Consider the following 17619-nt stretch of genomic DNA (forward strand, 5'->3'; position numbering starts at 1 on the left):
GCATACATTTAGGAAAGCTAGATGTACGATCAGGCTACCAAAGTGACGGAGCCAGCTTCTGTAGCCAATGCAGGAAAGGAGATTAACTAGCTAGTATCATGAATGGTGGGGTTTGATTTCCTAACCAGATATTCCTTTATTGCATAGATGATTATGGACACCCCTCAGCACTATCATAGTTCAGATGACTCTTGTGAACCTGTAGGGAGACACATTTATACAATTTTTATTCACATACATATATACATATAAGCAGCTCTTGTAGAATTGCTATGAAGCCAAGCAACGGTCGTCATTGCACTCAGTAATGCCTGGCTGATGGAGTGGAGCTAGCAGAGTACTAATGGGGACATTTTGACATGGACCAGCAAAATGGATTTATATTATTTTCAACATCAAAAGCACAGATGGCCTTAATCTGCATCCGATCCCTGCCACTAGCTTATAAGGATCTTTAATAAAGAAATAATGTACATAGTTCTCATAATCAAGATCTGCAGGTTATAATATTATAGTGCCTTGTATTTATACTAATATCTTGTTAAAAAATGCAATAAAGATATTTAGTGTACCTTTCTAACCATCACTTTATCTTTAGGAATTTATAGTTGAGTTAATTAATGCAAGTTACTGTCAGGTGTTCAAGATATTTATACTTTAGACTTGCCAGATACATGCAGAATCATTCCTGACTATCCCATTTCTTTTGTATTCTTAACCGTTCTATGTATCTTAAAAAATTATGTGAAAAGTCTGTGATTGAACAGGATAATTTTTTTAACGGGGACAGAGAAACCATGTGATTTTGGCTTGTGCATTATGTGTTATAATGCCAAAGTACACAAAGTTGAAATATCACTGGCATTTTAACATTCAATTGTATGGTAGAATATATTTGTTTAAAAATATTAATAATAATTTATTCTGAAATATTGTGAAATCCTTAGGATAAATAAATCAGCAAATACTGCTTGACCCATCCCTAATCAGTAATTGGCTGCAAAATAAGATAAAGGTTATTAAAATAATCCTTTTATTGAAAGAGAAAATTAGATAAGTTGCACTGATTGACTCTGAGGCCCTCCTAGGGACATGTAAAATGAAGAATAAGCTCAACTTGATCTAGTCCAAAAAGCCTGAAGAAATTCTCACAGCTGGAACATCACCACTAATTACATTTTTGCTTTTTGGATATATTTTGCCAACTCTTGCCATTCGTTTATAGTCATGTTATACCAGTAATTCCTTAAAAAAACTAAACCATGAGATCTTTAAAGAACCTATTTTTACATTCCCTATTGGCAGCTATAAGTTTCATTTACACTGAACTACAGTTGTTGAAAAACTGCAAGAATTGTTTCTACAAAATACGCTATGCCAAAAACCAAGTTTGGCTGTTTTGTTTCTTGCTGTGTCAGTATAAATTTCATGCTCCTGGGCACTCTTTCTCCCCTCCTTCACCACATAATCCCAATCCTATGTTCCCTTTCCAAAGTTCTGGCCACCTTGAGCTATCCTTCTTTCTTATTTTCTCAACTTAGTGTTTCCTTGCTTCTTGATTAGTCCCTGTGACAGTGTCAAGTCATCCCTGTTTCCAAAACCCCATGTCCCGATTCCAGCCAGCAACAGTCTGGGTTTTTTCCTTGTGTTTATAGATAAATTAGCTCACAAGCTATGAGCATAGAAAGGATATCACTGAACCTGGGAGAAAGAGAGGTCCCTAGTCTTGTGTTCAAGGGGTGATTCTCCATCTGGCTCTAATTTGCCATTATGGAGATGACTCCAACTGCAGTATGTGCAGTGACCCTGTGCGGCAGTGAAGAATGATCTATAGGGACTGCATTTTCTTTAAAAGGATTAAATAAATACTGGAACTGTATGAATTGAAAATCTCTTTTCTAAAAAAGACAAGCATCAAGTTAGAATATTGTATTCGCAGTGGTTAAAATCAGACAGAATTTTCAGTAAGCATGAGTCTTAACTGTTGATGGGCAAGTCCTGTATCTAAACCTACCTCCAAAACGAACAGATAAAACTGGGTTCTTACGTACTTTTATTCTTGTGTAGTCCTTTACATCAAGTGAAGGTGTGCATATTTCGAAGCCATCCTACTTACAAAAATGGTCCATAATGGCAGAAGTGATATATAGATGTATGAGTTCTGTAAGACCTATTTACACAAATATATGTGGCTGCACCAGGTGTGAGGCCATCATGTGCAATGTACACATCCAAAAAACATATTCTTAGTAGCTGTGGCCCTTTCCATGTAAGCTTTTAATCTTTCAGTCATATTTCATTATTGTTGAGTTACTATTCCCAAAGTCCTCAGGCAAACATACCAAGCCAAGAAATAGGACTCAGTGGACAGCATTTACAACGGTACTGTTAACTGTGAGAGCACCAGCCTCTTCGGAATGTTACAGAAGCAACATCCAGCGAGTCATTCCATTTGAATATTTGATATTTTCCCCATATTTCCAGTTCTCACAGTTGAAAATGTTTTAATTTCACAGTATTTGGGTGTCCTGGTGAAGTGTTTTTAGCGTAAAAGGATGAAAATAAAATGTAGATTGGGAAAAAAAAAGAAATGTTTTTATAAAAATTAGTTTCAGTACATTCCTTTTACAGTTCGTAACATCCTTCACAGTCACCTCACATTGCCCCTAGTCATGTGCAGGGTGAATCTTGAATGACCAAATCTATAAAGCAGCCAAATGATATGGGAATTGAGCAAGAGGCTTTTTTTTTTTTTTTTTTTTTTTTGGAATCTGCTTAAAGTTGGTAAACATTTCAGTTGAGGATATGGGACCCCATGTTCTTTTGTTTTAATATAAGCCAACAATTACAGATTAATTAAAATAAAAGAGCTTATCACACCTGAAATCTCTAACTCTGAGGAAGGTGAAATGTAAAACTTTGTACTAAAGGCTGTTTGGTAATATAAACTAAAATCATATTAAGCCAAATGGAATAGAATGTTTCAACAAAAATGTATGCACCAGATTTATGATAGTAAAAAGTGAAAACATGCTCCTCTTTCATCATTCAAATGGTAAGAATGAGCCTGTTTTAGGAACAAGTGCATGTGAAATATGTTACAGAGAACAAAACAACATCAACATGCACTACGAAAAACATTAAAAGATTACAGAAAGGCAGTAATCTGTATAGTATATTGTAGAGCCTGCTATTATCGCTTGCTTTCAAATCCTGGTGATATCAATATTCTCCAGTTTGATTGGTGACTGGTCTGAACTTCTCCTACTTGCTTTTAGGAACAAAGACAAGAGAATGGCTACCTCTATTCATCTATTATTGTTTAAATAGCTGTCACAGCTTCCAGGATGTCTGTTTCCATGTTATCTGGTGAAAGAATAAAATAGAATGGCAACAAACCAAATACAGTGAAAAATGTCCGTTGTGTTTGGCCCAAACCAGCTGCTGTTTGCAGATAAAATCTGGGTTGAACAAAAACAGGTGAATTTTGGAAATTGAGGAACAATGGATGGAGTGGATGTAACATTTACAAATATTTTAAAGATACGTGTTGCATTCAGATTTGCCTGTTATGGTGATTTAGTTCATATGTCAAGGCACATATTCATCTCTGCTCAGATACTGTAGTGGCTTGGGTAATAGCTTGTCCTATCCTTGTTTATTTGCTAATTTATAACAACTCATTTCCCAGCACAAATCCAGGCAGGCCTGGACATTTCTTTGTTCTGCCTTGTTCTTTATTTTTTTTCCCCCCTTTCTTTACACTGTTCTGCTCCCAACTCCAACATTGGAGATGCAGATTGACCCTCTTTACCCTCTTGCCATGACTTGTCTTCGAATGCTTCCTTTCATGCTTTTAGACTGAAAATGCCAAATCTTTGTTTCCTTGCAAGGCCTTATAATTTTAACAGCAATGCTTTGCTAGTAGGTTAAGAGGAACATTAGTAGTTCCTTTGCAGGAGTTTAAAAGATGTTAGGCTAATGATTATTTGGAAACAAAGTTATCATATTGAGAAAAGAGGACATCTGCAGGAATGGAAGATTTTTAAATGCTTTAATGGAGAACAGTCATATTATTTTGCTACTAAGATATGTGGTTATGTTTTAATTGGCTGTGTTTACAGTGTGGTTTTTCTTAAAAATGCATTTTTTTCAAGATTCCCTCAATCATCCCTTATCTCACATCCACAAATATCCATGTTTCCTGTGTATGATATGTACATTTGCTCTGTTTCAAACATACTCACACTCAAAGTTTATTTCACATGGGACATCAAGAAAACAAAGTCACATTAGTCTGACTATTTTTCTGAGTTGACGTTTCATTAAAATAAGTTCACAGTAAGTTCAGCGCTCTAGTCTTACCCTTTAGTGTAAATTTGTTTCTGTTATTTATTGTAACATAAGAGTTTGGATGTTACTTTGAGTTCATACCATTCTAACCTTTCTTTGGGTTACTTTGCCTATTGCAAAACCATGCCACACATTGTTAGGGAAATCTTTGCAAACTTCACAACATGTTTTGAGCATGCACAAAGTATAGAAAACTTAACACAGATTTAATTCTGAACTAATACTAGAGTAAAAAAAGTAATCCCTTGTTTAAATTCTATTACAAGAGCTGTGTTGGGAGCTTTCTGTAACTCAACACATGCATGGAGGAGCATAATTTTTAAAGTGAATTAAGGCTAATGGAATTTTAAAGTGGGACAGTTTTGTGTAGTATATTTTAAAATAGTTTGATAATTTGAGACCTAGAATATTAGTAGATTCTAAGTTGTCTTAGAAAGTATGAGAGGTCACTGGTCCATTTCTCTCATAAACCTTGGGGAAAATTATGTCTTTTTTTTCGTTTACTTTCTCATTTACATGCATCAGCTCCAGCATGCATACTAGTGATTAGAGTCTTTCTTGTTATACCGTGCAAGTCCAACACCTTCACTGGAACCACTGATGGAAAGTCTTTAGCCCAAAAACTCAGTGTTTGTGTATTATATACAGAAGAGGATTTGTAATTTTTTTTTTTCCTTAATGTTGGATAGGAATCGTTTGGGAAAGCCATATTTGCAGCAGAGGGAAAAAAGAGTTTTCAGCTATGCAGTAATATTGTGTAGTGTTTATCAATCTACTGTCTGACCAGTTTTGTTTAAGTTTTGGGTTGTTTCTTTTGATTAATGAAAGCATAACGAATCTGACAGCAGTTTGGAAGAAAACATTTGGTAATGATTTTTCATACTAGAATAGGATTTGAGAAGATGAAGTAGCAGGATGATCTGAGAATAGTAGGTTAGTTTGCAATACCCAGGAATACATAATTTATTTTTTCTAATGAAGTGGTGAATATTTCTGTAATATTTTAAAAGTTGAGAAGAAAAGAATATTTAGGGCCAAATTTTTGTATGCTATTACAAAATGACTACCGAGAGATCCATGTTGCTGTGGGGTAGCATGAGGACAGAAGATACCTCTACAGTACGTTTTTCAGAGCCTGCTTAGAATCTCAATAAGATAGATAGGAAATAGTTCAGTAATCTACAGCCAGTTTTTCTCAGCACTTTGTGACATGACTGGAAAACTTAAATATAGCTGAAAAAATTTTTATGAGTCTGAATGGGCTGAAGCTTTCCCTGGTCAACATCAATTCCTTTCACAAAGTTTACCTTGGTAAGCTTTTGAATGGATGATTTTGTGAGAAGCAGTGATTGTGGCACAGATTGTGACAAATAGGATCTTACTTGCAGCCCGAGCCACAGTGAAGTAGGAAGAACAGCTTCCATGGTAGGACTGATCTCACCAAAAGCAGATCTTTGCATCGGAGCCAGTTGGCTTAGGCTTCTCTTACAGTGGAAAGACACTTCTAGAGGAAGATTTGTCTCCTCCTGCAGTAGCTGCCTGTGGAAGTTCAGGTGGATTAGTACCTTTAGGCTGGTGTTTGCTTCTCTTCACTGGCAGTAGAAAGAGCTAAGTGGGACCAGCCCAGAAACAGATGTCTGTTTGGGTATTTCTGTGGAGGCACATAGTGGGTGGGGCTTTTACTCTAGCACTGTATGTACTGACCAGCATGACAGAGCTGGTGAGGAGGTGGAGCAAGAAATGTGCTCTTGAACATGGTTGATGGAGGTTGATTCCTTCTGGAGTAACCATGGACAGGGACTATTGGAATGAACTGGGAATTTGAGTTACAGTTTTCTGGTCCTGGGGTTGTCAAAACCTAGACTCTAACCCTTCATTGCTGCAGATTTCAATTTCCCTGGTCCTAGACTATGTCCACTTCAGAAAATACTGCACCACAGTCAAAGAGAGAGCCCTTTCTGGCAACTAGGACCAGAATTTTCATATAATGCTATTCCTAATGTACATAATAGAATAAATAGAGACATACAACTATTATTGAAACTATAATTAAATAAAGTGCAGAAAGACAAAAAAATTAAAATACCCTAAAATACATATATTTTATAATGATCAAAGCTCACATGGAAAAGAACAAGTCTGACAAACTCCTCAGTAGTCAAATAGCTGTTCAGAGATCTGCATAATACCAAGAGTACATTCTGATGTCCTTGTATTGTATTGAGATACATCATTATGTGTCAGTTAATGACTGCGCCCTTGGTAAGAAGGATATGTATAGATATATGTATCTATATATACATGTATAGATAGTTTTCCTTTTGAAGAATTCAGATTAATATCTAGTGCAAAGAAATTGACCTAAATTTCTATGTCAACAGTAGTCTAAAAATACATCTAAAAGTTTACCAAAAAAAAAAAGAACAAAAAAGCTCCCCAAAACCCAGGGTATTGAAGTTTCTATTAATTGAGGGGGTGGAGGGTTGTTGTGGGGTTTTGTTTTCCGCTTACTTTATAATCCATTCACAGATTATCTGTGAAACTTTAATCTTAGAAGCCTTCAAACTGTGGGAGTTTTTTTCAGTTGTGATGTCAGAACTGATCAGATCTGATTGTTACAAAGATCCCACTAAGGAGTTTAGCACTAATTGTTAGAAGATGTCCGTGCTTAAAAAAATTAGGCCAGTGATTGTAACCATCCTGTTAATTTCATGTATTGTTCAGAGCATGTTTCAATTGTGGGAATCAGGTGTACTTTCTTCATTAAAAATGCATTGAGGAGCTGTAGTTTTTTCCGGTGTTGCAGAATCTTCTGTGCTGTAAGTGAAACCATTAAGAGCGGGAAGGGTTAATTGTATGGGAAGCTTCGCATTCAAATACTTCTCGTATATAAAATATATGTCATGCTAGAAAATATTCTATTGTCAATCCAAATAGAACACAAACTAAAATGAGATAATTGGGAAGGTGCCCATAAAGTCAGCCTGAATATATTATCACAAGTATATGTGAGATAATATTTGTTTTAAAAAGATTCTATGGCACTGTAAACTCAGTCTCATTAGAGACTGCATTTAAAAGGCTTATAAAGTTACTCATTAATGTTATCTTGTTGTATCTCCACAGCTTTTTCATTAAAGAAAATTCAGCAGAAAGCATTTTCTCCTGATAGCAGGAACCAATTTGCAATAAATGTTCTGGAAACCACTAGGGAAGCCATTACTGAGGTCTAATAAAAACAGACAAGCGTAACTTGTTCTATATTTTTGTTTCAATCACATACAGATGAGACCCCGCTCTCCACACCAACCGCAAGAGACAGCCTTGACAAACTTTCTCTAACTGGGCATGGGCAACCACTACCTCCGGGTTTTCCATCTCCTTTTCTATTCCCTGATGGATTGTCCTCCATAGAGACCCTTCTGACTAACATCCAGGTAGGCCTTTCTGTAGATCAGCTTAAAGGGATGGAGAGGAGCCAGTTGCAGATTTGTCTAAATTAATATAAACATTCTAGCTTAATCAGTTCATAAGATTATTTGGATCAACTAATTTATTGAAACTTTCTAGTAATTTAGGCTTTAAAGGAACCACAGCAAACAAATGAATTTAGTAGCTGTCAGATACAGTACATAAAAATACAGATTGTATATTAAACCACAGCAGAGAATTCGATGAAAATTACATTGGTGTGTTTAACAACGTTTGTCTTAAATGCTCTTTTTATTACAGGCTAATGAAATGTATCTTACTGTTTAACTTTATCTCATTTACTAAGCAGAGAAACGTTTCTTTAATAAATAGTTATTTTAAATTGCTGGAGTGCCAAGGTGGAAATGATATTTAAAGCTGTTTGAAATGTGTCTCCCATAAACGCATTCACAAAAAGCACTTCTTTTATAAATAAGCTCATTTCACTTAAAGTACTGTCTTCAAAGAACAGACTTCAAAGGGTATTACCAAATTTTCTGCAGATTTCCCATTCGGTAGTCACGATGTCTATTGTGTGTACAGTGCAGTCTGATTCAAATATTATTTAAGGTATACACTGGCACGTAGCTTGGAGCCAAGATGATAGTGTTTCATATTAGAATGAAGAATTTTTTTGTCCACTAATTTAGTGATCATGTGTTCCCCATATGCAACTTCTGCAACAGTATGCAGAAGCAAAATGATAGTGCAGGAAATCATGCAGTCATATTACACTCATTCTAGATAAGCCTCAATTGTGCAGATACTAATTTCTTATGTATTTGTCACGGTATTTTCCTTCCTCGTTCCTGTGAATACATAAAATCATTTGTTTTCTATTTAGAAAAGGCTATCACAGAGTAGAGCCAAATCCTGCTCACTTTACTTTCTTAAGAAATCTCATTAAAGTTTATGGCACTTCAGAGTTGTTACATGAAAAGTATGTGATCCACTCGGTGGTATTTTCAGATCTACTAATGAAATACGGAAAAAAAATCTAATAATTGCTGTATCTTCCTGGTCTGAAAGTGTATTTGTGATTTCGTTTTGTGGTTCTGAGAGTTAGGATCCTAAATATTTTAATCATAAGCCAAGGTAATTCTACAGCAGTTAGCATTTTTCTAATAGATCTGCTGCAATCTGTAAAGAATGTATTTTTTTCTAAAGGAAGAAATACAGTTAGAGTATGTAATGTTTTAGTTGTGCATGCATGTACAGGAAAGTTCTTAGTAATTTTTTTGACAAATGTGTGCACTCAATGTCTCTAGACAGCAACCTAATGAGCAAAGCATTCAGCATCAACAGGTTAGCTAATCTTGTGATTGAATATGAGAGTGCAGCACTACTTCAGGATAAATGACCAGGATTAATTTGCCATGGATGCATTCAGTTTTATTTTACAGAAAATGTGAATGTGAAATTCAGTCATTGCCTTTTTTAAAAAAAAAAACCAACACAGACCACACCACACCTACCCCCTAAAAAAAAAAAACCAAAAAAAAAAACACCAACACCCTAATCTCATCTGGAGTGAAGAGCTAAAATTACAGGTAACACCATTAAAAAAAAACACCAACCAAAAAAAAACCCACAAACCACCCAGAGATTTCTTTCTGCCTCCTCTGATTGTGATTTTGTACTTACTGCTCCTTATCTTGAGGTTTCATATCACAACAAATCATGTATCATGGTAAACAGGTGGAATATAAGTCCTTATGGATTTTTTCAGTGTGTCCCCACATTGCATTATATGGTTTCCACAGATCTCTGGGAATCCTTTCATATACTATCAAGGAATTTTTTCCCCCACTTATTCAGCCTCTATCAGCACAACATTAGAAAACCACTTCACTAAAAAAAATGAAATCCCGCAAGTGTAGGTAAAGCTAAGTATTCTTTTAATTACAATAATCTATGTGCAATATTGGTAGTTGCCCTAATCAATGCCATATAAAATAATTTCCATATTTAGCTATTACTGCAATGAGAGAGGGCTACCCCAGGCCCACAAATGAATTACATACTGTGATACTGACAGTTGCAGAAAGGAGTTTTAGGTCTTTGACTACCAGTTTGAACTCATTAACAGGATGTGTGGAAAGGGACAATTCTGTATTATGGTCCCTGCTTGCAATATCATTTCTGACTTTTGTAAGAGACACATAAGCACTACATGGAACTCATGATGCGTTTAGTACATGAGGCAGAAGGACTCTTGTCACTGGGTAAATTCCTCTTTGCTCTCGTTTGGTTCAGATGAATTTTACATCCCTTTCAGTAAAGAGGTGTGGATTCGAAGGGGAGGTGGAGCAGGAAGATCCCTCCCCATTCTCTTCTTGCAGCTATGCTAGCAATGGTGCAGACATAACTTTCTGGAAAAAATCATCTGGCCTACAGTCCATTCCCGGCCTCCAGTTCTTAGTTGCTTTTGAAAGAGAAAATCACAGAAATCTGGACAAAGGCTCCGTGAGTGGTTTTGGTCAACACTGCTCTTTTTTTCTCCAGGGTCATGCATGGTGAAAATACGGATGTGTCCTTTAACAGAAAGGGTATATGTCGGCTTGTGAAATGAAGTGTACATCCTCATTAGGTCTTGGGACTGGGGTGCATGCATGACCTGCCATATGTCATGGCGGAGGTTGCCCATATTTTAGGGGTATGATTGTCACATGAATACATAGGCAAGCCTCTGGCTGCTCCATTGTGCATGGACGTGATGGTAGACATCTGTGCTGTGATCCCCTTGTGTATGTGCAGTTGTGTGAGGTGCAGGATCTGGAGGATTTGTAATACAGACCTTGGGTGCCTCCAAATGACATCATAGAGCCTGTTCTGGTTTATAATAGAACAGGATTAGGGTACTGTATGGGCACTAGGAGCTCTGATTTTGACCTTTGTTATGGTAAGGAGGATCCTAAACCTTGCCATGGGGAGAGTGCTTTTGGGTATGTGGGCAAAACTTTGTCAATACTTTTGACTTTTGAAAATGAAATGTGCTAAAATCTTGCAGGATTGAACTTGGTTCCTAACTCTACATACTTCTATTTTACAAGTCTGAGTCATCCTTTAAAACTGACCAGTAAACACAAGCGAGTCTGTGTCTTCCACTCATACTAAAGTCAAATGGATAGCCTCTAATCACTAATTTTAAGCAAATATAAGATAAGCCTATTTGCTGTCAGTATAACCAGGGGCTGCTAGTTTGGTTTATTTCCTTTTGTGTATTATATATATGTTTTTCTTACTTCTCCATAAATACTTACTGAAACAAAAATATTATATTTAGCTATATGTACATTTAAAAAGGAGATAATGACAGTATACAGTACCCAGAATAACCAATGTTTATTTCTTACTGGGGACTGCTGAAATGCAAATAATAAACTGTAACAAAATATAATTAAACAAATGCACAGATAAAATAAAGAAATGAGAATGGGCACATATTTTCTAATTCAGATGTATAACTGCACATCTAAAAGGAAGAGAAAATAAATTTCCCCAGAGAGCTTAAATTAAGTGATAGGTCTGTTCCTTCCCAATGTATATTTGTTGATTTCTTCCAGATTAAATGCTGGAAGTCTGTGTGCAGCTGCAGGAAGAATGAAGGGTGATGGGAGGTGGGTCACAACAAAATGCTGTGTGGGTGCTAGAGAAAAGGCTAAAGATGTTTCCATGCCCCTCACATAAGTTCACCTTTTTAAGTCATGGCCCAATTATGCCAAAATATGTTACAGCCATAGCCTTTCATGATACTGCAATATTCTTGAGTAGTAGTAATGTTCTTTTAAGGTTTTAGAGTCTGAATCTTTACTGTCCCCAAGCTGGATTTCCATTAATATCTAAGGGATTAATTTGTTGCACCCTGATAGTTGTATTTTTCTATCAAGACTGTATTGTATTGACACAGTCTTGTTGCTATGTATTTTTAAAGATATATGTAAAATAAGCTGCAAGTATCCCATTGATACTAATAAGAAAATGCATGATTACAAACCAAATTCCCCTGTGAAAACAAAGCAAACTACTGGCTTTATTGCAGTGAGTCTCCTGCACTGTTACCATCTATGGCTAAATACACAGGAGAAAAATATTGCAAACACTGGATAAAGTAAAATCACAGTTTTACTTCATGTTATTTTATTTATCTTCTGCTAAAATTCAAGAGAATTATTTTATTTTTCACAGAAGGTATTAGTGGAAAAATGACTTGCACAATATGCCTTTACCTATGAAGGAGAAATTCAATCTGAGATATTACAGAAAATGTGTTTCTGGAGTCACCTGTAGACATAGTCAAGCTGTTTTGTCTTACTTTGCTTATGTTACTAAGTCAGTAGGCAGTTGCAAATGGCTAATACTCAAAAATTAACCTGTGAAGTTAACTAAAATACATATACACTGATTTTTTTTTTTTTTTACAAGTGTTTCACCAGGTAGTTTTATGTTTGAGAACATACAAATTATGTATAATTTCCTGACTTCAAGAGAAGCAATGCTATTTGAAAGTGTTTTCACCATGAATAGCTAATATTGCAAAATGAAGCCCCTGAGCTACAAATCTCTGAAAGCCAGAGGTTTGACTAGGAAAGCTTCATGGTGTGCCTGCCTTGTTCTTCTAGTTTGCCTTTTTCACCCACTGTGGATGATTGTTGGAAACAGAAAATGCACATCTAGATAGACCACTGGAGTAGCTGTTAAGGCCATTTTGATGTCACCTGTAACTGCGTAGCTAACTAAATTCTGTTAGGTAGAATACACTGTAGATGTGGCTAGAAAGAGCAGAAGCTTTTATAAATCTTCCCTTCCGCCCTTTTCAAAACAAGCAACACATTATTTGCATTTTTTTAAAATAATATTGCTTCTACTGGCTTTAAGGATGACTTGAAGTTTGATATATGTTTAATTTCTATGGAATCGGTAGAATGCCCAAACATGATGGTCTTTTCAGATACATCGGAGAATGGGAAGAAACATAACCCATATATCAACTTATTTTTTTATTCAGGACATTTCTGAAGAATTTCTCAATGGAGAATATTAGAAAAAGAGCATTAAAGTAAACAAAGCAAATCAGAATTATCTATAAATCTCCATGGAAAAAATGTCCATTTTTCACATTATGTTGAAATAAAAAAAAAAAAAAAGTAAACGGTGACACAGAGGGGAAGAATGTCATACTGTGTTTAGACCCTGGCTCCAGATAGAGCCATACTGTATTAAAAACAAATCTGAAACCTGACCATGTTCACTACAATTATCATTATCCAGCCTCCATAACATCTGACCTTCCCTAAAGGGAAATATTTTCTTTTTGTTAATGTCCTGTGTTGCACTGCATTTCCCATTGTCATTGGCAGCATATTGATTTAATATCAGGTTAGAGGATTAGCCATAGCAAATACAAGTTGGACATACTGTATTTTGTATAATCTTTTACAGCTGATCCACTGGGAGAATTAATAGAATTTCATGCAACTCTGAAATTGCTATTCCTGTTCCAAGGGGCACTGATGATTTTTAGATGCTGTACTTTTTAGTTATTTTTCTCACCCCCTTCTGCATTGAATACAGGGAGATATTGAATGTTTCCAGTATTTTTGCATTAGAGCTGTCATTGGCAGCAACAGCACTTTTGCATATGTATCAGTTTGGCTCTAGTGCAGATTTTTTTTCACATTGGACGCCTACTGATGTGCACTGATTTAACTTCTAAAAATGAAACTTAATTTTGTGTAGCTTATAAGTAGTCCCTAGTGGGTCTTGGCTCCAAAAAGCTAATATTTTTCAGACATAATCAGCAGCAATAGGTAATGTATTACCATTAGCTACGTTAGCAGCAAGTATAAAAAAATGAAAGGTTGGGGGAGGAAGTGTGGTGTAGAAATTCAATAGAAAATGTAATATGCTTTTAGCAGCTTCGTACTTTACAGCAATTCTTAATATGAAATTACACACATCAGTGTTACACTCTAGCATTATTCTCTATGTTTATTCATAATGATTGTTTCATATTTAAAGAACACCAAAATATTGTGGTTTGTCAGCCAAGGACAATAATAGTTTAATAGTAATTTATTTTAAACTGCTACTGATAATACAACCAATCAACACATTAAGTGGTGCCAACATTGGCATCTTGCTAAATAATCTCTAGGCTTTGCACTGAGAGTGCATCTTTCAAAGATAAGTCAACAAGAGCAATCAGAGCAGAAAATTAGAATTTGGTATCTTAGAATTAAAATACAGCTAAACTAAAGTTTTAATTGGGGTGATCTAAAAGGGCACTTGATGTAATGATCTCTTTCATTTGTTACTAATTGTTTGTTCCTGATGAAGAAGAAACATGTACATGAATGTAGTTGAATTGAGTAAAGATGGCAGTTGCTTTAGCAGCTCGATTTTATTGTTAAACAAGATAGATTGTAAGAATTTGGGAGGAGGGTCTTTGCAGATTTAAACTTACTTGACAATACACTTTTCATCAACAAATACACTTCATGTAGCTTTACTTGATCTAGTTTATTAGTGGTTTGGATGAACCACATGTTCCAGTAAGTGATAAAATGGAGAAGATTAAAATATTGTAGAGTTTAAGTGTAAGCCAGAAGCAGGTATTGATAAACAACTCCTTCTTTAATGTCTTAATATTTCAAATGCATCCCATATAGAAAACACAGTTTATGATGGTTGTTCATGTAGGAGAATATGGCAAGAGGAAGGGAACAGAATTCCAGTAGGTATTAACTTTTTGAAAAGATTGGAAAGGCTTTTCAAATATTTCAAATTTTATTTTACTTTTCATGTGTGTAGAGCTTTCTATTTAGCTTTATGTGATTTTCTTTAGTAGTCATCCAGGTTTACCATTCAACCCAAAATAAATTTGTGGTTTACCTATTTTAGAATAATACTTGCTTCTTTTAAAGAAAACTCTTAAAACTTTAAACATATTTGTAAGCACATTTGTTGTATTACTGTTGTTTGATATTTTCAAATATGGTTCTTTATTTATGTAGTGTATATAATTTTGGTGACCATCTGGGCTTTGCAGTTGAAAGGTGTTGAGTTCTTTCGGCTCCTGTGAACTTTAATAGATTGTAGTAGAGCTGAAAAGCACTGAGCCCTGTATGAGACAGCAATTTAGTTAAGAGTGAGGATGAGGAGTACTGAAAATTAACAGGCTCGGAAAACAGACTTAAAAGAGGAATTTGTACAACCTAAATTTTAAAGCAAGCATTGACATGGGGAAAACTAGTGGGATATATGCGCAGACTAACACTCATGAAAAATACTTTTTCCATTTCTCAAGTATCATCCTGCTGGCTTCTTCTTCCATTCCTTTTTGGAGATATTTAAAACAATTTTAGTGAAAAAACACGCGACCCTGAATCCAATTTAAGTAGTGCACCTGAGGGGTGAGGAAGCTTTCTTGGGCATCGGGGGATATGATTTCACGTCTGTAGTGTGATTGTTCTGAAACCAGGCCTTAGAGTGAGAACCTTTTCTCTGTTAGCTGAATGCTTCCCTAGCAGAGCTACAAGCTACTAGGGAGTACTCTTCGGTCCCTATTGTTGGGACCTATTGTTGGGACCTATTATTGCTTTATATCAGTACTTAAATCTCTCTTGGGTCAAAATATCTCTAAAGTTAGGTTGTCAGGAGACTTGGTTAGGATACAGAAGACTTAGGTTCATATCCATGGAGGTTCAGATATGAATATCCAAGCTTAATTATCTATTCTGTTATGATGGCTTCAAGAGGAGAGATTCAGGTGTAGACCCTAAGAGCGAGATGGCCAGGCTTCTGAAAAAAGAGAGTTTTTCCTCTTTCCATGTTAATCTATTTCAGCTCAGTTTCTCCTCCTCTTTTTCATACCCTGTCTCAGTGTCCGAACTGTCTAGTTATTAGCTGTGCTGGATTCTTCCTGTTTCCTTGCAAGAAAAGAAGGAACTGTGAAATTGAAATTCTCAAGACAAGTTTAGAATATGCTGAATCATTCTTTCCTGATACAATAACACCAAAAAACTATAGAATTTATTTCAAACATCCCAGGTCAAGAAATTGAGAGATGGATGCATTTTGTTCTCTACTGTGAGAGTTGTACAAGGCCAGGGAATGGACTTTTAAGACACATATCTTCCTGCTTTGTGACTGTCCTCTGCTTTAGCATCCCAATAACCCCATCTTCCTTGGAAACCCCATGAAATATGAAAATATCTGAAAGTAATAATAATTAACTACAGTAAGGAGCCAAATGGCAAGCCTTTAAAAGAACCTTTCTCCCTTTGGTAATTTCCGTTGGTTTGAGTTGTGATAGAGATTGAATTTGCTGTTCTGTGGTTGATCTGACTGTGAGACTGCCAGCTCTCCTTCAACGGGACAGCTTTTTGTTTTGGTGCAAGTGCTTTATATAGGCTGCTTGTCTCTTTTATCTGACAAAGAATAAAACTATACCTATAACTTTTTCACATTAGTTCTATGTACAGTCAAACATGAGTTTTGTGGTTTATGGGAAAACTTGACTCCTGTCTTTTTACAGGTTTTTACTCACCTGCTAAAATTAATTCCAGTAAAAATTTGCTGTTGATAATTTGGAGGCTTTGACCCCATAACAGGATTATTTCATTTGTAGTATCTCACAAGACTAATCAAGGAAAAATAACAGAAGTTGTTTATTATGTCAGCTGTTCTAACATTCTTCAAACATTATCCAACTTTATCTTTGAACAGGGTCTACTAAAGGTTGCTATAGACAATGCCAGAGCTCAAGAGAAACAGGTCCAACTGGAAAAGACAGAGCTGAAGATGGAGCTCTTCAGGGAACGAGAACTGAGGGAAACACTTGAAAAACAGTTGGCTGTGGAGCAGAAGAACAGAGGTATCTTAAATAAGCAGGCATAAATGCCTTGTAATTTATTTCCTTAGGAAGCCTAATTTTTTATCAAACACCTGTGTTTGATCAAAACTTTTCCCCCTTCCCTCCCGTTCTGTCCAGGCTGACTGCAATGCAGGCAGTTTTACAACCTGCCTGATTCTGCATGGGATCTTCATGAGATTTACAGGAAGGACCTTCATTTTTGTCCACGTTTTTCTTGAATATTAGTTCTTACATCAGTAATACACAACACAGTTATAAATACCATGGGTGCTGTTATGGCCTTTGGCAGGTTGTGTTCATTATGCAAAAAGATAGCTACTTAATGCAAAGATAGTTTGTATCAAATTTAAGAATATGCAAGCTTTTTAGAACTCGTCTCTGTTTTTATGTGCTCGGGTCATATATTGCATGTTTAGACAAACCGTAAGTAATAAATACACATGTATGTTAGATCAAACATATTTGTAGAATGAACAGTTACGGTTCTTCTTTATAAGGCAGTAGCGTTAGAAGGATTTTGAACATCAGCCCACTGTAAAGCATATACATATGAAAGATTTCTAAATATTAGTAAAGGTAAGGCAGTTTACAGTGATTTGCATTAACAGTTTGCATTATGGCCTTGTTCCCATCTTTCTTTATGGATCCATTTTTCTGAATATGTATGTCTTGCCCTTTAATAGTTTCTAATTACATTGCAAGGGACTGTTAACCTCTGAGGCTCACTTGCTGTTTAACACAGACCACAACAAGTCAGATATGTATTTTTGCAGGGCTAGAGTTATAACTCTGTTCTTGTCCAGTTTAATTTTCTGGCAACCAGCTAAATAGGGAATCCCAAGAACACCTGGATTCACTACCAGTATCATTATACCTTTAATTAACATGCTAACAGTAAGAATCATAGAATCATAGAA

The 17619-nt window shown here is 35.8% G+C and overlaps 1 protein-coding gene across 1 annotated transcript in view; it reads left to right on the forward strand.

Annotated features, from left to right (window-relative positions):
* The window catches only part of LOC104508910 (dachshund homolog 1-like), a gene marked incomplete at its 5' end in the record, with an annotated part of 75659 nt that extends 58934 nt beyond the window's left edge, over positions 1–16725 (forward strand). Inside the window, 2 exons of the mRNA XM_010150676.1 lie at positions 7639–7790; positions 16555–16725. Coding sequence (XP_010148978.1) covers positions 7639–7790; positions 16555–16725 — 323 coding nt within the window. The remainder of the gene's footprint in view (positions 1–7638; positions 7791–16554) is intronic.
* Positions 16726–17619: the final 894 nt, after the last annotated feature.

Source organism: Eurypyga helias, unplaced genomic scaffold (assembly GCF_000690775.1).
Source record: "Eurypyga helias isolate BGI_N326 unplaced genomic scaffold, ASM69077v1 scaffold20534, whole genome shotgun sequence".
Taxonomy (NCBI): domain Eukaryota; kingdom Metazoa; phylum Chordata; class Aves; order Eurypygiformes; family Eurypygidae; genus Eurypyga; species Eurypyga helias.